Consider the following 21,894-nt stretch of genomic DNA (forward strand, 5'->3'; position numbering starts at 1 on the left):
TTGGCACCACCCCCGAGTCTAAGGAAGACTGAAAAATCATGGCCAGTGCCTCCACGATTTCCACCCTCACTAGCCTTGGATGCATCTCATCCAGTCCTGGTGCTTTATCCACTTAAAGTACAGACAGCCTATCGAATACAGCCTCATCAATTTTAAACCCTTCTATTGCCTGAATTACCTACTCTTTCACCACTGCCTGGGTTGCATCTTCTTCCTTGGTAAAGACAGATGCAAAATGTTCATTTAATACCTCAGCCATGCCCTCTGCCTCCATACATAAATCCCCTTATGGTCCCTGATCGGGCTCACTCCTCCTTTTAGCACCCATTTACTACTTATATGTCTATAGAAAACTTTGGGATTCCCTTTGTTAGCAGCCAGTCTCTTTTCAAGCTCTCTCTTTGCTTCTCTTATTTGCGTTTCCACTTCTCCCACGGACCTTCAGCCAGGTTCTCAATAGTATTTTCTACCTGGCATCTGTCATAAGCACACTTTTTCTTCTTCATCTTAATCTCCACCTCTTTTGTCATACAGGGAGCTCTGGATTTGTTTACTCTATCTTTCTCTTTTGAGGGAACATACCTTGACTGTGCCCAAACTATCTCTTCTTTGAAGGTAGCCCATTGTTCAGCTGCTGTTTTTCCTGCCAACCTCTTACTCCAATTTATTTGCCCCAGCTCCATTCTTACCCCATTGAAGTTGGCTTTCCCCCAGTTAATTATTTTTACTCTGGATTGTTCTTTGTTCTTTTCCATAGTCAGCCTAAACCTCATGATACAATGATCACTTTCCCTTAAATGTTCTCCTACTGATATTTGATCCACTTGGCCCAACTCATTCCAAAGGACCAGTTCTAGCAGTGCCTCCCCTCTCATTGGACTGGAACCATACTGCTGTAGAAATTTTTCCTGAGCACACTCTAGGAACTCTTGCCGCTCATTGCTCTTTATACTACTACTATCCCAATCTATGTTTGGATAATTAAAGTCCCCCATTACATCTCCAGCACTGCAATACACTCCTTAATCAATACTGCCACCCCTTACCCTTTTCTATCCTTCCTGAACACCTTGTATCCAGGAATATTTCAAACCCAACCCTGCCCTTCTTTGAGCCAGGTCTCTATTATAGCCACAACATCATATTTCCCCATGCCAATCTGCACCTGTACTTCACCAATCTTAATTAACCACACTCCGAGCATTCACAGACAGGCACATTAACCCTGATTTAGACTTTATTATTTTCTCCCTTACTCTGACCCCACTTAATAAATTATTCCCTACTCTAGTGCTAGCTATCTCTCTCAGTATTTGTGCACCTTGGTATTCCTCTGATATTTCCTCCTGGTTCCCACACTCCTAACAAGTTACCAGTTTTGTTTCCCTCCAATCTGAGCTCCTTCTCAGGTTCCCATCCCCCTGCCAATCTAGTTTAAACCCTCCCCAACAGTGCTAGCAAATCTCCCTGCAAGGATATTAGTCCCAGTCCTGCTAAGATACAACCTGTCTATCTTGTACAGCACCCACCTGCCCCAGAACTGGTCCCAATGCCTCAGGAATCTGATGCCCTCCCTCAATTCTCCTATTCCTCTGTTCATTTTGATGCAAGAATGAAAAATTTTAGGAAGAATTTTGATGTGTTTTTGCATAATTTTAACTGAAAGCTGAAAGATTCGTCAAGAGTAATTGATCAGTCAGGTTACCTGAACTCCTAGCCCAGATTTTGCTTTGGTAATGAGCGAAACTGTCTGCGTTCGCCATCATTACTCCAGTGAACCCAATAGCAACTTCAGGAGTCCAGACATGCGCAGCATAGCATAGAGCTCCATAAGATGCTATCAGTGAATCAATGCTCCTCCATAGGGTGTGCTGCAGAGGTTCCCAGACTGCAATTTCCATTGCAATCATGATTTGATAAAAACTTCCAGTTCTACGCTGTTAGTCTCGTAAAATCTTTTGAGAAAGTTGCACCTTTTGAATATGGTGTAACTGGGTTTTTATTAAATGGCATACTAACTTCATAATTACTGCTAAACATCCACACTGGCCCAAAAAAGCTAATTTTATATTTGTGGAATGTCAGATTTCTCCAAAATTACAAAAGATTCCACATAAAAAGATACATCTTTATTTTAGCTTCTATCTTAAAAGTCACACACTTATGTCACAAACTGTAAATTTAAAAGTGAAGGATTTTAACTTCCTGATTTGCTGTGTGCGAATATTTCAAATTGATTGTTGCTTATATGCTTGCTGATATCACTGCTCCTGCACATCAAGACATCCCATTGACTTGGTGCAAGGTTTATACTGCCATCAGGAAAGGAGAAATTCCCACCATAGAGATCACTAGATCTTTGTGGGCAGCTTTCTTCTAGGTCAGCAGCGAGCGCCCTTGCTTCATCGCTGACCACAAAATCCCATTTTATAACAAACAGGATCTCCCTGCTGATGCTGATTGCAAGTGCACAAATCTACTGAAAGGAAATACATTTGCAAGAGACTATCATAAATTCTTTTCTCCTGACTTATTTCAGGTACAGTTAGACAAAGTAAATAAATCTCTACATGTCTCAAAGGGTAAGCAGCTCCCCCAAACTCATTTGTAAGCACTTAATTGCTAACATTAGGTATACCCTTTGATCCATGATCCAATGCGTTAATCTCTACAGTCATTATTTAAAATGCAGAGAGTATATGAAATCAGAAGTAGCTACTTCTTACCTTCTCCACTGTCCAGGAACTTGCTCTGCATTTGTTCAAACCTGTTGTCTAAACTTTTTGTTTCATCTGGTTTAAAAGCCCCTTTGGGTGGAAGAGCAGCAGGATAAGGGTTATACCTCACTTTGTATAGATCCACAGCTTCATTAGAAATATGTTCATTTGAAATAAAATGCTGCAGGAGGCAAACAGGGAAAATAAGTAAGCAATGCTTCTACGTTATAAAAAAATTACACAAATACCAGTGTACAAATTCGAGCATATTGTTAATAAATAATAGATCCCTAACTTGAACAAAATTGAATTCAATGGAAGTGCTTCGAGAGAATGCCAGGAACAATAACTGCAGCTCAAGTGGTTTGGGATAAGAGAGAGAACAAGTTCAACAAACAAGCAGTAATTGAAGTTATATTAAACAACAAAATCAAATCTTTGGCTTGCAGTTATCATCTGAATTCCAAGGCGAAATTCCAGTTTATATGCATACACATAACCATTATTTTTCCATAATATATGCAGCAACAGGGGTTGGAAACAACTTCACTCAAGAGATTAGCAAAATACTTTGGATGCTGGAAATCTGAAATAAAAACAGAAAGTGCTGGAAATACTCAACAGGTATGGTAGCATCAGAGTTCTGATGAAAGGTCACTGGCCTGAAATGTTGACTCTGCTTCTCTCTCCACTGCCAGACCTGATGAGTATTGCCAGCACTTTGTTTTTATTTCACTCAAAATGTTACTCCTTTGTTGGCAGCATGGCCAAGACACCAAACATCATTAATGCTCAATACAACTGTGAGGTGATCACTACAAATTTAAAGCAAGGGATAATCTGCAATTGATCACCAAAGGAAGTCAATACACATTAAAAGCCATGAGCTCACTGGTATGGATTTTTAAAACTGTTTGCTTCTTCACAATTTTCAGACAGACAATTAGCACACTTGTTAACAGTTTATGGTATGTTTCTCCCATATTCCTTCCCTTAAGAAGGGCGACTCATGGTGGAGTATTTCTACAGTACCCTCCAATACTTGTGCGCGCATAAGGAATGGAAATATTGGCAGGCTAACTAACTGAAAACCAGCAACAACTTATAATTACATAGTGCGTTACATAGGAAAACCTCCCAGGGTGCTTTACAGGAGCATAAATCAGACAAAACTAACCCGGAGACAAAGAAGGATAATAAGACTGGTGACTAAAAGCTGGTCAAAGAGGAAGATTTAAGGAGGTTCTTAAAAGGAGGAGGCGGAGATAGAGAGGTTTCAGCAGAGAATTGCACAAGTTAGGGCCTAGATCTCATAGTCACCAATAGTGGATCAAAGAGAATGGAAGTGGGAGACAGGTAATAGACCAGAATTGGAGGAACACAGTTCTTGGTGAGTTGCAGTCCTGGAAGAGGTTATAGAGATGGGGGTGGAATGAGGCCCTAAAGGGATATGAACACAAGGATATAAATTTTAAATTTGAGGTGTTGTTAGATCTGGGACCAATGCAGGTCAGGGGACACGGGGTAATGGGTGAGTGAGGCTTAGTGCAGGTTAGGATACAGACAGAAGAGTTTTGGATGAGCTCAAGCTTATAAAGGGTGGAAGATGGGAGGCCAGTAAAGACAGAATTAGAATAGTCAGGTCTGGAGATAACAAAAGCATGGATGAGGATTTCAGCCAGAGACAGGTGATGATATGGAGGTGGCAGCAGGCTGCCCTTGTGATGGAGAGGATATAAACTACCCATCTAATTTCAACTTCTAGCTATGTAATGAATGTGGCTACTCCAAGATCCATGTAGACCATTCCTAACACAGACCCTACGAGCAGGTTTCCAATGGGAGGGAAACTGGTTTAATAAATAGAAGGAATGATACAGCACAGAATGAGACCATTCAACCCATCATGCCTGCGTCAACTCTTTGGTAGAGTTATCCAATTAATTCCACTCCCCTGCTCTTTCCCCATAGCCCGGTGAACTTCTTTCCCCTTCAGTTATTCATCAAAATTCTCTTTTCAATGTTACTATTGAATTTGCTTGCACCACCCTTTCAGGCAGTTATTTATGGAGTGTTTGAGACTTCAAGCAGGTATATGGTTTGGTATAGAGAGGTAATGTGGTGAACTCCTGGCAGATGCTCAAGTCAGGCAGTAATCCAGGACTGAGTATATGCAGAGGCCTAACTGCCTAATGGTGGCTGCTGCCACTGCGTTAGGGCTGGGTAAAGATTGAAGGCGCTGCCAAAAGGTAAATGAGAAAAGCAGATAACTACTTGCATGATATTAAAAGTCTAAAACTGGAAGTTTTCACAAGGTATGCTGCACTTGCAATGGAGAAATGTACAACAAGGATTTACTCAGGTGAAAGATAAAATGGAGTTAAAAGGCATCTGCAGACAGTTTGGTTATGAAAGACTGCCTGAAGTATAATTAAGCTTTAGGAATATTATGACAACTTGGCTTATGTAATTTGGATCTCCATTTTATCAGTACATCTAATATTGTTGATTCACACACCAATCAATAATTTACCAAATAGTAGCGGTGCATTAATGGCCAGCTCCTTTGCAAAAAAACATACACAATTACATTTTGTTTTAGATAATAACGGATGCTTAAATTTAAAAAATCCCCTCAAACTGATGCAAGTGAATTAGAATTTAAATTTTTTTTATACAGTTGTAGAACTTATTTACCAAAAGTCTATTACATGTTTCATTTACAATTCTGACCTGCTGTTCCAGTACAAGCTCAGCCAATTTTATTTTGCTGCATTGCTATGGCACTGCTAGTTCATGATACTATATCAGTTTACTCTGATTACACTTGCAATTGCAGTAAATTTTGAACAAACGTAGAAAGAAGCTTGTTAATTTAATAAATTGCTATAGAAACCTTGATTCCACAAGTCAAGAAGGCATTCGGCATGCTTACCTTCATCGGTCGGGGCATAGAGTATAATAATTGGCAAGTCATGCTGCAGCTGTACAGCACCTTAGTTAGGCCACACTTAGAATATTGCGTGCAATTCTGGTCGCCACACTACCAGAAGGACGTGGAGGCTTTGGAGAGGGTACAGAGGAGGTTTACCAGGATGTTGCCTGGTCTGGAGGGCATTAGCTATGAGGAGAGGTTGGAAAAACTCGGATTGTTTTCACTGGAACAACGGAGGTGGAGGGGCGACATGATAGAGGTTTACAAAGTTATGAGCAGCGTGGACAGTCAGAAGCTTTTTCCTAGGGTGGAAGAGTCAGTTACTAGGGGACATAGGTTTAAGGTGCGAGGGGCACAGTTTAGAGGGGATGTGCGAGGAAAGTTTTTTTTTTACACAGAGGGTGGCGAGTGCCTGGAACTTGCTGCCAGGGGAGGTGGTGGAAGCAGATACGATAGCGACGTTTAAGAGACATCTTGACAAATATATGAATAGGAAGGGAATAGAGGGATATGGGCCCCGGAAGTGCAGAAGGTGTTAGTTTTGGCAGGCATCAAGATCGGCAGAGGCTTAGAGGGCTGAATGGCCTGTTCCTGTGCTGTTCTTTGTACTATAGATACAGTGAAATAAAAATCAAAAATGTCTGAATAACTTAGCCAAGGATATTGAAGTATACTTGCAGGCCAAAAAAAAAAAAAAGGCTTAATAGGATCTGCACAATATAACTATTAGAAAATATCCATTGTGTCAATATACTTGCTGTTCATGTATTCTCATTTCCTCATCTGAATTTCAATTTACGTTAAAATTAAGCTTAATTGGATTCAATGTGCTCTATATGTTGAAATCAAAACTGATATTTATGAACAATCCATGTAACTCAGCCAAATTCCCCATTTAACTGAAATCTTTTAGAAGTTGCCATTGAATAATTCAACATGCCCCTGATATAGTTTCCATATATATGTAAAGCCCAAAAGGTTAAGGAGTTACTCAAGAGGTTTTAAAGATTATAATGTTATTTATGAAATAATGTCAAAATTGCTGGAGGGCAACATGAAGTTAAGATAATCACAAGAATTAACAGGAATGCTAAGAAAAATTTCTTTAGTTTGGTAGATAAGAATATGGAATTCTCCACCATAAACTGTTGCTTGAAAAAGAGAAATATTAAAAAGGGATGGGAAGTGAGTAGGAGTGTGGGTTTAGGCTAGATAGCTCATGGGTAGACTAGATGGGCCAAATTGCCTGATTCTGCATAGTGACATTCTACAATTCTGTTATAACCACCTGCACACATTTCCACCAGGGATTAAAAGGTGTACTGGAAAATATATCAATGTTTTTTTCAGATTTAAGAACTTAGAATATGATTTTTATTTGAAAATTTTAGGTAACACTACTGAAGAGATGAGGAGCTTTTGAATCGGAAAGCATCAAGTATATGAACACCAGGATTTAATTATAATTTATGTCAAATTAAGATTTGGGTTGTATTACCTATTCACAGTGCCCCAAACATAGGAAATGCTAAGTTTAATTTTCTATCACAATTTGATATCTTCACTGCAGTCCAGTGAAATAGATGGGGGAAGGAAATGTACAGAGATTTAATTATTGAATACATATTGCAACTATAGTATGTTCAGAAATGGCAAACTCAGGAATGCCCTGGAGGGTCACACTCTCAGATGTGCAGTTTATTACAACAGCAATAAGAATCAAATTGTAAATGATGGCCTTTGTTACACTATTTCTTTCCTCGAAAGAAGTTAAAAGCCTCCTCTGCAATTTAAACTTGTGCCATCTTTCTTCCACTGCTTTGGATTTTGAGCGCGATATTCATGCTCACTGAATGCAAGGTAGGTCTATGCTTGGATTGTAATATATCCTATAACACTTACACATCATATATAGGGTAACAATTTGATTTATGCTGCCTTGGAATTGCAACTTTTGACAAACAACTTCCTTCTGCATCAGTGCATCAATTCCATTTCCAAAATCAGTCAGTCATTTTTGGTCTGAAATGAGACTAGCTACTGTTGCTGAGCTAATGGTATTAGTATTTTTATTGTTGCAGTCTTGCACACACTAGAAGCTCAATCTTAGAATGCTCAAACTAATCTCAGAGGGGATGCTGATGATCACCATTGCAACCAATCATTCCCGGCTTGATTCTAAACCAAGCTGTGGAGGATTCAGGATAATATTCTTACTCATGGCTCCACTTTCTTTGCAAGCATTGAAACAGTGATGAAAACAAATGGTTTATAATTATTAAAGTTTATTATGAGATGTGAGTAGATCTTGGTTACAAATCAAACATGAATTAATCTAAAAAGCACCAATTAAATCAATGAACAAGATGCTTGAGAGACGAGCTACCTGTAAATGTTCTAGTTGGTCCCTTTGACTTGGAGGGTAATCTGGCATTTTCCCCAGTTGATCACAGAACTCTTCATTTTGTCCATTACTATTAGCCAGTCCACTAACGTAGCCATGATAGCCTGCAGGCTGAGTGTAAGAATTAGGTAGTTGGTAATGGTCTGAATCATATATTTTCCCATTAACAGTACCCTCATTAGCCTCCACACAAGGGAATCTGTAACCCTCGTTTTCATACATGTACCGTTGTTCATCTTCGTTGCAATTTTGATTCCACCCGTTGCGACATGACTCACTCTCAGTCTGATGTTCATGATCTTTCACTTGTTCATCTTCAGCTTTGTACATATGGTATTGATCCAGTACAAAATCTTCATTATAGTCCTACCCATACAATACATTTTGGGATAATTTAGTAATTGTATTTAAGTACAAAATTTCTACAGGCATTTGTTGTAAATTGCAATCATTATGAGGGGAACCACGAACTGTTGCGCCCTGACAATATACAGATGAAGCCACTTGTAATCCATACAAAACATCTCTGCATTACTCCTGGGCAGAGTAAGTCACATTAGGAAAAGATTTACATTCTCTAAGATAGGAGGAAATCTGACATAGCCTTGGTTGCCATACATTAGATGTGTTACAGATCTGTACAGCACCGATCTTCAGCAGTTATGAATTATAAACAGAAGGTTTATAACTAGATCCAGAATTTCTTAATTCAGTACATTAAAATACATACAAATTCATGAAAATACACAACTTACTCCATTCTGTCCATTGTGTACTGGATATTCTGTAGAATAACTATCTTTATCCCTTGGAGTGTTGCTTACTTCCTGTTCATTCCAATCTCCCTTCTGTTCCCAGGTTTGTTGACCACTAGATGGTAATAAGTAGTTAAACATAACAAGTTTAACTAACATTTCAAGATAATACATGTTATCAATTTAATCAACAATCTAAATAATGCTACATCCTCATTATTTTGTAGTGCAGCATTCACACAGCACAATAGCAGGATATGATGGCATCAAAGTGATACTGCAGGAGCAGCAGTATTAAAAAGGGATATTTACTTTCCAGGAGTGTAAAAGTCTTAAAAAGCAAATACAGAAACTTCTCTTATGTTTTATGAAAAAAATAAAAATGTGGAAGACTGATGCTACAGTGAAGCATGTTAGCTAAAAATGTGCATAACTTGAGGAACTAGAGGATCAGTATCAATTCTCAGGCCTGATTGTAGAATTAAAAGGATTAAAAAGACAGCAAAGGTTGGGTATCAGTTCACCACTTAACTTGATGAAGTTAGAAGAGATGACCAAAGACATGATTGAACAGGTAGATTTTGAGGAGGCTTTGAAGGCAAGAAGAGTTAATGATTCATGTGAATATGGTTGTCAGAAACAGCCTTCAGAGATTAATCCTTAACCAACCCCTTGTAATCTAGGCCAGAGATGATGTTGGCTAGATTCAGCCTGGGTAAGAACAAAGAACAGTACAGCACAGGAACAAGCCATTCGGCCCTCCAAGCCTGCGCCGATCTGGATGCCTGCCTAAACTAAAACCTTCTGCACTTCCGGGGACCATATCCCTCTATTCCCAGACTTCTATCCAAACTACATTTACTGGCTTCTCGTCCTGTTACCTTGTCCCAGCAGTTCCTTTCCTTGCTTTCTGGACCAGGAAATTATGTACGATGTAGCATCTGCTTCAAAACTTTCACCCCACCCTATGTACTGTGCAATGCAGCAACAGGAGTATCAAATTTAACAACTCACTGGTCTAGTGCAGCAACCCAATTACAATTACTGCAAGTGTATTTATCCTGTGCCCTGGTCAGATATGTATGTATGCATGCATGCATATCACAAAATATTGTAACAAATGCAATTGAGTGTATTTTAGAAATAAAGTTTGATGGGATTTGGCAACTTAAGTAGAGAGGGCAATGCATCGGCTAGTCACCTTTTTCCTGAAATTGACATGTCCCCATTGTATGACATTGCACTGTCGAATGGATTGAGCAAGCATTCACTCATCTTTACATTATTGCTATTACTGAAACTTGGTTGAGGGAAGGGCACGATTGGCAACTAAATATCCCAGGATATCGATGCTTCAGGCGGGATAGAGAGGGAGGTAAAAGGGGTGGAGGAGTTGCATTACTGGTCAAAGAGGATATCACAGCTTTGCTGAAGGAGGGCACTATGGAGGACTCGAGCAGTGAGGCAATATGGGCAGAACTCAGAAATAGGAAGGGTGCGGTAACAATGTTGGGGCTGTACTACAGGCCTCCCAACAGCGAGCGTGAGATAGGGGTACAAATATGTAAACATATTATGGAAAGATGTAGGAGCAACAGGGTGGTGGTGATAGGAGATTTTAATTTTCCCAACATTGACTGGGATTCACTTAGTGTTAGAGGTCTAGATGGAGCAGAATTTGTAAGGAGCATCCAGGAGGGTTTTCTAGAGCAGTATGTAAATAGTCCAACTCGGGAAGGGGCCATACTGGACCTGGTGTTGGGGAATGAGCCCGGTCAGGTGGTTGAAGTTTCAGTAGGGGACTACTTTGGGAATAGTGATCACAATTCCGTAAGTTTTAGAATACTCATGGACAAAGACGAGAGTGGTCCTAAAGGAAGAGTGCTAAATTGGGGGAAGGCCAACTAACCAAAATTCGGCAGGAGCTGGGGAATGTTGATTGGGAGCAGCTGTTTGAAGATAAATCCACTTTTGATATGTGGGAGGCTTTTAAAGAGAGGTTGATTCGCGTGCAGGAGAGACATGTTCCTGTGAAAATGAGGGATAGAAATGGCAAGATTAGGGAACCATGGATAACAGGTGAAATTGTGAGACTAGCTGAGAGGAAAAAGGAAGCATACATAAGGTCTAGGAGGCTGAAGAAAGACGAAGCTTTGAAAGAATATCGGGAATGTAGGACCAATCTAAAACGAGGAATCAAGAGGGCTAAAAGGGGTCATGAAATATCTTTAGCAAACAGGGTTAAGGAAAATCCCAAAGCCTTTTATTCATATATAAGGAGCAAGAGGGTAACTAGAGAAAGGATTGGCCCACTCAAGGACAAAGGAGGAAAGTTATGCGTGGAGTCAGAGAAAATGGGTGAGATTCTAAACGAGTACTTTGCATCGGTATTCACCGAGGAGAGGGACAGATGTTTGATTACTCTAGGTCAAGTCGGCATAAGGAGGGAGGAAGTGTTGGGTATTCTAAAAGGCATTAAGGTGGACAAGTCCCCAGGTCCGGATGGGATCTATCCCAGGTTACTGAGGGAAGCGAGAGAGGAAATAGCTGGGGCCTTAACAGATATCTTTGCAGCATCCTTAAACATGGGTGAGGTCCCGGAGGACTGGAGAATTGCTAATGTTGTCCCCTTGTTTAAGAAGGGTAGCAGGGAAAATCCAGGTAACTATAGACTGGTGAGCCTGACGTCAGTGGTAGGGAAGCTGCTAGAGAAGATACTGAGGGATAAGATCTATTCCCATTTGGAAGAAAATGGGCTTATCCGTGATAGGCAACATGGTTTTGTGCAGGGAAGGTCATGTCTTACCAACTTAATAGAATTCTTTGAGGAAGTGACAAAGTTGATTGATGAGGGAAGGGCTGTAGATGTCATATGCATGGACTTCAGTAAGGCATTTGATAAGGTTCCCCATGGTAGGCTGGTGGAGAAAGTGAAGTCGCATGGGGTCCAGGGTGTACTAGCTAGATGGATAAAGATCTGGCTGGGCAACAGGAGACAGAGAGTAGTAGTGGAAGGGAGTTTCTCAAAATGGAGACGTGTGACCAGTGGTGTTCCACAGGGATCCGTGCTGGGACCACTGTCGTTTGTGATATACATAAATGATTTGGAGGAAAATATAGGTGGTCCGATCAGCAAGTTTGCAGACGATACTAAGATTGGTGGAGTAGCAGATAGTGAAGAGGACTAATTTGGAAGATCCAATTCAAGAGTGAACTATACAGTAAATGGAAAAGTCCTGGGGAAAATTGATGTACAGAGAGATTTGGGTGTTCAGGTCCATTGTTCCCTGAAGGTGGCAACGCAGGTCAATAGAGTGGTCAAGAAGGCATACAGCATGCTTTCCTTCATCAGATGGGGTATTGAGTACAAGAGTTGGCAGGTCATGTTACAGTTGTGGAAGACTTTGGTTCGGCCACATTTGGAATACTGCATGCAGTTCTGGTCGCCACATTACCAAAAGGATGTGGATGCTTTGGAGAGGGTGCAGAGGAGGTTCACCAGGATGTTGCCTGGTATGGAGGGCGCTAGCTATGAAGAGAGGTTGAGTAGATTAGGATTATTTTCATTAGAAAGACGGAGGTTGAGGGGGGACCTGATTGAGGTGTACAAAATCATGAGCGGTATAGACAGGGTGGATAGCAAGAAGCTTTTTCCCCCAGAGTGGGGGATTCAATTACTAGGAGTCACGAGTTCAAAGTGAGAGGGGAAAAGTTTAGGGGGGATATGCGCAGAAAGTTCTTTACGCAGAGGGTGGTGGGTGCCTGGAACGTGTTGCCAGCGGAGGTGGTGGACGCGGGCACGATAGCGTCTTTTAAGACGTATCTAGACAGATACATGAATGGGCAGGAAGCAAAGAGATACAGACCCTTAGAAAATAGGCGACAGGTTTGGATAGAGGATCTGGATCGGCGCAGGCTTGGAGGGCCGAAGGGTCTGTTCCTGTGCTGTAATTTTCTTTGTTCTTTGTATTAAATGTTCAGGCTTAAAAATCTGTAATAGATATTTACTGTGATGTCAGAATGAATTTTATTATACTGCATCTTGGGTGATCATGTTCCCTGACAATGATCACTTTTTACCCCACCTCTATTTCATAACTATACCTAGTGATATACAGTCTATTTTACTACTTTTCTCCGAATACACAGAATTATATCTTCAAACTAATATTGCACGCAAAGTCTAAAGGAACAAAGATTTTTTATTTTACCAGTTATTGACACTACAGCCAGAGTAATTCAATTCTGGAGAAGAAACGTCTCTGCTGTCCTCCAGCATGTCATCTGGAAGACCAGTCATCAGTAACTGGTGTAGCTGAGAATAAAAGTATTAAATAATAAAATGTTAGCATATCAGATACCATTTCTAGTTTTCCACCCAAAACCTGGAGATTTCAACCTTGCTTGTTTAACCTATAATAAAAGTACTGTCAAGTGTTTACAATGGAATATTTTTCTACTTCGCATCCATTGCTAGCATAAAATTTTCCTAACTATAGTACAGCCATAAGTAAAGTAAAGCTTCCTCCATTACACCAACAATGTCTTAACCTCAACTTCAGAGTAACGCTCCTACTTCATTGGTGTGGATTTTGTGTACAGATTTGTTGGGGGAAATTACAATTCTTCAGAACAGTCTAGTGCAGTAGACTAGTGTACTCTTTCTTCACTGCTGATGCCAAGGTTCAAATCCATTCTGGGCTGGAGTTACACTCTCCTGACTGTAAAGGTCTTGCATAAAAGGAACCTAGGTGGTCTCAATCCAGTTCCTAGAAACATGCTCACACCAAACCTACATACAATATGGCAGAAATTAGCACAAAATAAGAATTCTCTCAAAAAAAATTAAATGCTCCAGCTTCCCATTTTATAAACCATTTTTTCTTTGCCCCATAGACTCTACGGACATAAATACATAGGAATTAGGAGCAGGCGTCGGCCATTTGGCCCCTTATGCCTACTCCGCCATTTGACAAGATCATGGCTCATCTAAACAAAAACAAGAAATGCCGGATTCACTCAGCAGGTCTGGCAGCATCTGTGGAAAGAGAAGCAGAGTTAACGTTTCGGGTCAGTGACCCTTCTTCGGAACTCATCTAAATGTGGCTTCAACTCCATATTCCTGTCTGCTCCCCATAACACTACTCCCCTGTCCATTAAGAATCTATCTAACTCAGCCTTGAATTATATTCAATGACCCAGCCTCTACTGCTTTCTGAGGAAGCAAATTCCACTGACTAATGACCCTCAGAGAAAAAAGAATTCTCACCTCTGTTTTAAATAGGAGACACTTTATTTTTAAACCACGTCCCCTAGTTCTAGTCTCGCCCATAAGTGGAAACATCCTCCCAGCACCTACCCAGTCAAGTTCATACATGTTTCAATAAAATCACATCTCATTCTTCTAAACTCCAATGGCTATAGGCCCAACCTGTTCAACCTTTCCTCATTAGATAACCCCTTCATCCCAGGAATCAGATTGAGTGACCCTTCTCTGAACTGCTTCTAATACAATTTTATCCCTTGGGTAAGGAGACTAAAACTGTACACAGTACTCCAGATGTGGCTTCACCAAGGCTGTAGCAAAACATCCCTACTTTTATATTCTATTTCCCTTGCAATAAATGACAAATTTCATCTGCCTTCTTAAATCACTTGCATACTAACTTTGAGATTCATGTACCAGAACACCTGGATCCCTCTGTACCGTAGAGTGCGGCAGTCTGTCTCCATTTAAATAATATTCTGCTTTTCCATTCTTCCTGCCAAAGTGGACAAGTCACATTTTTCCACATTATATTCCATCGGTCAAATTTTTACCCACTCACTTAACCCATTTATAGCCCTTTGAAGATTCTATGTCCTCTTGACAACTTACCTTCCTTTCTTTCTGTCATCTGCAAATTTAGCTACCATATAACCAAGTCATTAATATAGATCGTAAATAGTTGAGGTCCTAGCATTGATCCCTGTGGCACTCCACTAATTACCGCTGGCCTACTTGAAAAGTCCCCATTTATCCCAACTCTGCTTCTTGTTAATTAGGACCCTCTATCTATGCTAACATATTACCCCCAACACCATGAACTCGTACCTTGTGTCGTAACCTTTTATGTGGCACCTTTATCAAATGTCTTTCTGAAATCCAAATACACGACATATACTGGTTCCCCTTTAATCAACCCTGCTTGTCACATCCTCAAAGAACTTCAATAAATTTGTCAAACACTATTTCCATTCCATAAAACCATGTTGATTCTGCTTTTTTGTATTATGATTTCTAAATATCCTGCTACTACTTCCTTAATAATGGATTTGAACATTTTCCCAATAACAGATGCTAGACTAACTGGCCTGCTTTCCGTTTCCCTCCTTTCTTGAAGAGGTATTACAGCTGGGACCTTTCCACAATCTAGGGAATTTTAGAAAATCACAACTAATGCATCTACCATCTCTGCAGCCACTTCTTGTAAGACCCTATATGCAGGCCATCAGGTCCTCGGGACTTGTCAGCCTTTAGCTCGAATAGTTTTCCCAGTATCTTTTTCCTAGTGATTGTAATTGTTTTAAGTTCTTCCCTCCCTTTTATGTCTTGTTCTTCCAAGTATCTTAGAGATTTTTTTTTTGTGTCTTCGACAGTGAAGACCGACACAAAATACCTATTCAACGCATCCACCATTCCCTTGTTACCCACTATTAATTCCACAGACTCTCGCTCTAGAGGACCAATGCTCATTTGTGTTACTTTTTTCCTTTTAAAATACTTGTAGAAACTCACTGTTTTTATATTTCTAGCTAACTTTTAAGAATTTCTCCCTTTTAAGTCATTCTTTGCTGGTTTTTAAATCTGTCCAATCTTCTGATCTACCACTAATCTTCGCAGAATTGTACGCTTTTTCTTTCAATTTGATACGGTCTTTAACTTGTTTAGCCACCGACAGTGCACCCTTCTCCGAGAAGCTCTCACTAAAATATATCTTTGCTGAGAAATATGAAATGGCTGCCACTGCTTCTCTACTGTTCTATCTTTTAACCTAATTTCCCAGTTCACTTCGGTACTAAGGGAGATAACCAAGAAACGCTCAAATGGGGATTAAAAGGGAAGATTTTCCCCTTACATGCTCCTAGTGGACAGAAAATCACTGGTTGCTGGTACACAGTTTTCCAATACAGGCTTCAGTTATGTGTCAGAACACCAAACTGGACAACTTCCCGATGTAAGTACCCAGCTACAACTACTACTTTCAGACACCATAATTCTATGATGATAGAGTACAAAAAGCAATTAACTCTACATTGTAGGCAGTAGAGAGCAGAAAGGAGCTCAGAAACAGTAAACACCATCACAATTATTTTTAAAGGTTTACAAAATCTTTTTACCCTACAGAAGAAGAAATTGAAGCTTGTAATTTCGAAAACATGAGCACTGAAATACTATACTAAACAAGCAAGCCTGACAAGTTGCTGTGAAAACTGAAATCTATCTAGTCGCTCAATTCATTCTCTTTGGATTTCAAAAAACAGTGGGGGTGATTTTCAGCAGCACTAAAGATCCTTCAAGGTGGCAAAGATGGGGTCTTGAGCCGAAACCCACATTTAGCACAAGGCAAAGGAGTTGAAGCTTATGGGAGCAATGGCCACCCGGAAGTCAAAGAACTGATAGCCACATAAAATGTCTGCTATTGCTGATTAAGGATACCTCACAGCACTTTGGCAGCTATCCTTTGTCCAAATGCCCTCCAAAAAAAAAGTGCTTGGTCATGGTCAGCTTGCTAGGGATTTGCCTTGGTTTGGACAAAGAATGGGAGGAGGGCATGAGGTCATAAAGAGCAGCACCAGCTGCTGCAGAGGAAAAGGAACAGGAGGGCAAGGTGGCGCCCTTCCCTCCCAAGGGTACAGGACACCCCTCCTCCTTTGGACTTCCTCTACCAGGACTTCCACTTCCAAGAATCTGTCCAACCTCTCCCTCGGTTCCTAAGCCACCCGGAAATATGGTGCTATCTGCCAGCCACTGCACTCCACATCTTCAGTGCAAGTGGGTGCAAGAAGCCCAATGTACTGCTCCACGAAAATGGTGTTTAATCAGCACTCGAGGGTTAAACCTGCAGATGTCTGGTTTAGCATCTTCAGGCTAATTCAAACTATGGTAATTAGCAATTCGGAACAAAGTTGTGCGTTAAAACCCAGACTTTCAAACAGGAGTGTCTTAATAGCAAAGTGCCCACTTAAAGCCTGTTATTCTGTGGCCAGAATAATCCCCACGGTGTCAGAACAAGAGATTAAATAACATTTTATAATTATGTAATATATAGCATGTCATTACAAACATCTTAATTACAGAACAGTACTTACTTTGAATAAGTGATGCATATATACACATTGCTTTTGCCATAGCATAAAAAAAACTGACTCCACAATAACAGGTGTGGTACAATACCCAGTTCCAACCACAATCGAGTTCAAATAACTTATGCAGAAGGAAATAATGTCAGCTAATCTGATTGGTCATACCAAAATGGGGGGCAGCCTCAGGGGTTAGACAAAAAAAGGTCTATATTTATGATTTGCTGCATCAGACACCATCTTTTTTTCTTAAAAAGGGTTGGCCATTATTGACTAAGATTAACACATAGCACATAAAAATCCAATGGGGAAAGGCCATTGTCTAAGGTCCTCCCACCATAGTATACCGAGGGACTCAAACGTGTAAAACCCTTTTTTAAATTCATTCATGGAACGTGGGCGTTGCTGGCCAGGCCAGCATTTATTGCCCATCCCTAATTGCCCTTGAGAAGGTGGTGAGCTGCCTTCTTGAACCGCCACAGTCAATGTGGAGTAGGTACACCCACAGTGCTGTTGCGAAGAGAGTTCCAGGATTTTGACCCAGCGACAGCGAAAGAATGGCGATATAGTTCCAAGTCAGGATGGTGTGCGACTTGGAGGGGAACTTGCATGTGGTGGTGTTCCCATGCATTTGCTGCCCTTGTTCTTCTAGTTGGTAGAGGTCATGGATTTGGAAGGTGCTGTCTAAGGAGCCTTGGTGCATTGCTGCAGTGCATCTTGTAGATGGTACACTCTGCTGCCACTGTGCGTCGGTGGTGGAGGGAGTGAATGTTTGTAGATGGGGTGCCAATCAAGTGGGCTGCTTTGTCCTGGATGGTGTCGAGCTTCTTGAGTGTTGTTGGAGCTGCACCATCCAGGCAAGTGGAGCATATTCCATTACACTCCTGACTTGTGCCTTGTAGATGGCAGACAGGCTTTGGGGAGTCAGGAGGTGAGTTACTCGCCACAGGATTCCTAGCCTCTGACCTGCTCTTGTAGCCACAGTATTTATATGGCTACTCCAGTTCAGTTTTCGGTCAATGGTAGCCCCTAGGATGTTGATAGTGGGGGATTCAGCGATGATAATGCCATTGAACGTCAAGGGGACATGATTAGATTCTCTCTTGTTGGAGATGGTCATTTGCGCCACACAAGTGCCAGACAATGTTACTTGCCACTTATCAGCCCAAGTCTGGATATTGTCCAAGTCTTGCTGCAGTTCTACATGGACTGCTTCAGTATCTAAGGAGTCACGAAGGCGCTGAACATTGCACAATCATCAGCGCACATCTCCACTTCTGACCTTATGATTGAAGGAAAGTCATTGATGAAGCAGCTGAAGATGGTTGGGCCTAGGACACTACCCTGAGGAACTCCTGCAGTAATGTCCTGGAGCGGAGATGATTGACCTCCAACAACCACAACCGTCTTCCTTTGCACTAGGTATGACTCCAGCCAGCAGAGGGTTCTCTCCCTGATTCTCATTGACTCCAGTTTTGCTAGAGCTCCTTGATGCCATACTTAGTCAAATGCTGCCTTGATGTCAAGGGCAGTCACTCTCACCTCACCTCACGAGTTCAGCTCTTTGGTCCACGGCAGTAATGAGGTCAGGAGCTGAGTGGCCCTGGCAGAACCCAAACTGAGCTTCACCTGAGCAGGTTATTGCTAAGCAAGTGCCGCTTGATGGCACTGTTGATGACACCTTCCATCACTTTACTGATGATTGAGAGTAGGCTGATGGGGCGGTAATTGGCCGGGTTGGACTTGTCCTGCTTTTTGTGTACAGGACAGACCTGGGCAATTTTCCACATTGCCGGGTAGATGTCAGTATTGTAGCTGTACTGGAACAGCTTGGCTAGGGGCATGGCCAGTTCTGGAGCACAGGTCTTCAGTACTATTGCTGGAATATTGTCAGGGCCCATAGATTTTGCAGTATCCAGTGCCTTCAGTCGTTCCTTGATATCATGCGGAGTGAATCGAATTGGCTGAAGTTTGGCATCTGTGATGCTGGGGACTTCAGGAGGAGGCAGAGATGGATCATTGACCCGGCACTTCTGGCTGAAGATTGTTGCAAATGCTTCTGCCTTATCTTTTGCACTGATGTGCTGGCCTCCCCTATCATTGAGGATAGGGATATTTGTGGAGCCACCTCCTCCAGTTAGTTGTTTAATTGCCCACCACCATTCACGATTGGATGTGGCCGGACTGCAGAGCTTAGATCTGATCCATTGGTTATGGGATTGCTTAGCTCTGTCTATAGCATGCTGCTTACGCAGTTTGGCACGCAGATAGTCCTGTGTTGTAGCTTCACCAGGTTGACACCTCATTTTGAGGTATGCCTGGTGCTGCTCCTGGCATGCCCTCCTGCACTCTTCATTGAACCAGGGTTGGTCTCCTGGCTTAACGGTAATGGTAGAGTGGGGGATATGCCGGGTCATGAGGTTACAGATTGCAGTTCTGCTGCTGCTGATGGCCCACAACGTCTCATGGATGCCCAGTTTTGCATCGCTAGATTTGTTCGAAATCTATCCCATTTAGCACGGTGGTAGTGCCACACAACACGAAGGAGGGTATCCTCAATGTGAAGGCGGGACTTCGTCTCCACAACAACTATGCGGTGGTCACTCCTACCAATACTGTCATGGACAGCTGCATTTGCAGCAAGTAGATGGGTGAGGACGAGGTCAAGTATGTTTTCCCCTCTTGTTGATTCCCTCCCCACCTGCCGCATACCCAGTCTAGCAGATATGTCCTTGAGGACTCTGCCAGCTCGGGCAGTAGTGGTGCTACCAAGCCACTCTTAGTGATGGACATTGAAGTCCCCCACCCAGAGTACATTCTGTGCCCTTGCCACCCTCAGTGCTTCCTCCAAGTGCTGTTCAACATGGAGGAGTACTGACTCATCAGCTCAGGGAGGGTGGTAGGTGGTAACCAGCAGGAGGTTTCCTTGTCCACGTTTGATCTGATGCCATGAAACTTCATAGGGTCCAGAGTCGATGTTGAGGACTCCCAGGGCAACTCCCTCGTTACTGTATACCACTGTCCTGCCAGTGGGACAGGACATACCCGGGGATGGTGATGGCAGCGTCTGGGACATTGTCTGCCAGGTATGATTCCGTGAGTACGACTAAGTCAGGCTGTTGCTTGACTAGTCTGTGGAACAGCTCTCCCAACTTTGGCACAAGCCCCCAGGTGTTAGTAAGGAGGACTTTATAGGGTTGACAGGGCTGGGCTTACCGTTGTCATTTCCGGTGCCTAGGTCAATGCTGGGTTGTCCGTCCGGTTTCATTTCTTTTTATTGACTTCGTAGCAGTTAGAGACAACTGAGTGGCTTTATAGACCATTTCAGAGGGCATGTAAGAGTCAACCACATTGCTGTGGGTCTGGAGTCACATGTCAGCCAGACCAGGTAAGGACAGCAGATTTCCTTCCCTAAAAGGACATTAGTGAACCAGATGGGTTTTTACAATAATCGACAATGGTTTCATGGCCATCATTAGACTAGCTTTTTAAGTCCAGATTTTTTTATTAATTGAATTCAAATTCCACCTTCTGCTGTGGTGGAATTTGAATCCATGTCCCCAGAGCAATACCCTGGGTCTCTGGGTTACTAGTCTAGTGACAATACCACTATGCCACCGCCTCCCCTCAGGCTGTATGCAGAGAATGTTTGACACAAAATGTAAATGTGCATTGTAAATACAACCTGTAATGGCAATTGTAGTGAGGCACCTCATATACTGTATTGAAAGAAAATGATTTGTATTGCATTTTACATAGTTCAAATTTGAACTGTCATGAAAAACACATAAATTTTATGACTAAAGTATATTTTTAGAAAAACAAGCACTGAAACTGAAACTCCACTACACTCAGGTGCACTAAAGCATCATTAACAATTCACGTTAGGGGCGAATGCAATAGTTATCATTTCAATTCCCAATCGAGCCTTCTTTACAACATCGGCATACATTGGGTTAATGAAGGATTTTGCTACTAAGATGGTTACAATTTACCAAATTATCATTTTATTTTTACCTTTTTGCAAATTCCATAATAAAGCCTGAAATTTGATTTTCTAAAATTTGATGCATATAAAATGATATTGAAGTCTAACATTTTTCTATTTCCCAGCACAAGAATGGAAAGAGCTGTATCCAAAAATAAGAAATGTGGTGAGGGAAGGAGTTTGGTGTTACCTCTCGCTCTCGTTCATAATCTTCTCTGTCATACTCCTCCTCCTCCTCATGTTGGGTTGGCAAAGCCGCACTGTCAAAGTCCATGGACATCTTCAGAGGATTTAGAGACACAAACCTAACAGAAATGGAATAAGCTTACAATTCCTTGGTTTAAAATTCAAATAATAAATTACATCACTGACATACAGACTTCCAAGGAACAATTTCAAAACTATAACATTAATATTTTGATTACTACCTTAATATTGTAAAATGCTCTAAATGGATACAGAATAAAAGGTAATGAGACTTTAATTGGGTCTCCTGAACTCCTTTAGATTGCACACAATATATATGTTAGTATAAACTGGTTTTGGCTTCATGCTATGCTTATGCAGCGCAAGCCAGGTGTTTAAGGCCTAAGCAGAGTTCAAAGCAAAGAGAAATGAAACTCTGCTTGAATCTCTCTAATCATGTTTCCAGCCCTCCCACAGCACAACCAAGGTTGATATGGTTAACATCCTCCTCCTCCAGAGCCTCTCCTCCATTGCCCAGTTTGTTCAGAGGCCCTGGTCTACCCCAT

At 41.6% G+C, this 21,894-nt stretch overlaps 1 protein-coding gene across 8 annotated transcripts in view; it reads right to left on the reverse strand.

Moving 5' to 3' along the window:
* The window catches only part of cep152 (centrosomal protein 152), a 77,975-nt gene that overhangs the window by 51,965 nt on the left and 4,116 nt on the right, over positions 1 to 21,894 (reverse strand). For 5 of the 8 annotated variants that reach the window (XM_068017922.1, XM_068017921.1, XM_068017920.1 and 2 more), the window contains exons 2-6: positions 21,333 to 21,447; positions 13,023 to 13,126; positions 8,812 to 8,926; positions 8,039 to 8,422; positions 2,727 to 2,898 (exon numbers count right to left, since the gene is read on the reverse strand). In XM_068017922.1, the coding sequence (XP_067874023.1) occupies positions 2,727 to 2,898; positions 8,039 to 8,422; positions 8,812 to 8,926; positions 13,023 to 13,126; positions 21,333 to 21,422 (865 nt within the window). In that variant the 5' untranslated portion in view covers positions 21,423 to 21,447. Of the gene's footprint in view, positions 1 to 2,726; positions 2,899 to 8,038; positions 8,423 to 8,811; positions 8,927 to 12,677; positions 12,803 to 13,022; positions 13,127 to 21,332; positions 21,448 to 21,894 lie in introns of those variants that run through there. The other 3 variants (XM_068017923.1, XM_068017925.1, XM_068017926.1) reach the window with 3 other exon arrangements.

This window comes from Heterodontus francisci, chromosome 38 (genome assembly GCF_036365525.1).
Source record: "Heterodontus francisci isolate sHetFra1 chromosome 38, sHetFra1.hap1, whole genome shotgun sequence".
Taxonomy (NCBI): domain Eukaryota; kingdom Metazoa; phylum Chordata; class Chondrichthyes; order Heterodontiformes; family Heterodontidae; genus Heterodontus; species Heterodontus francisci.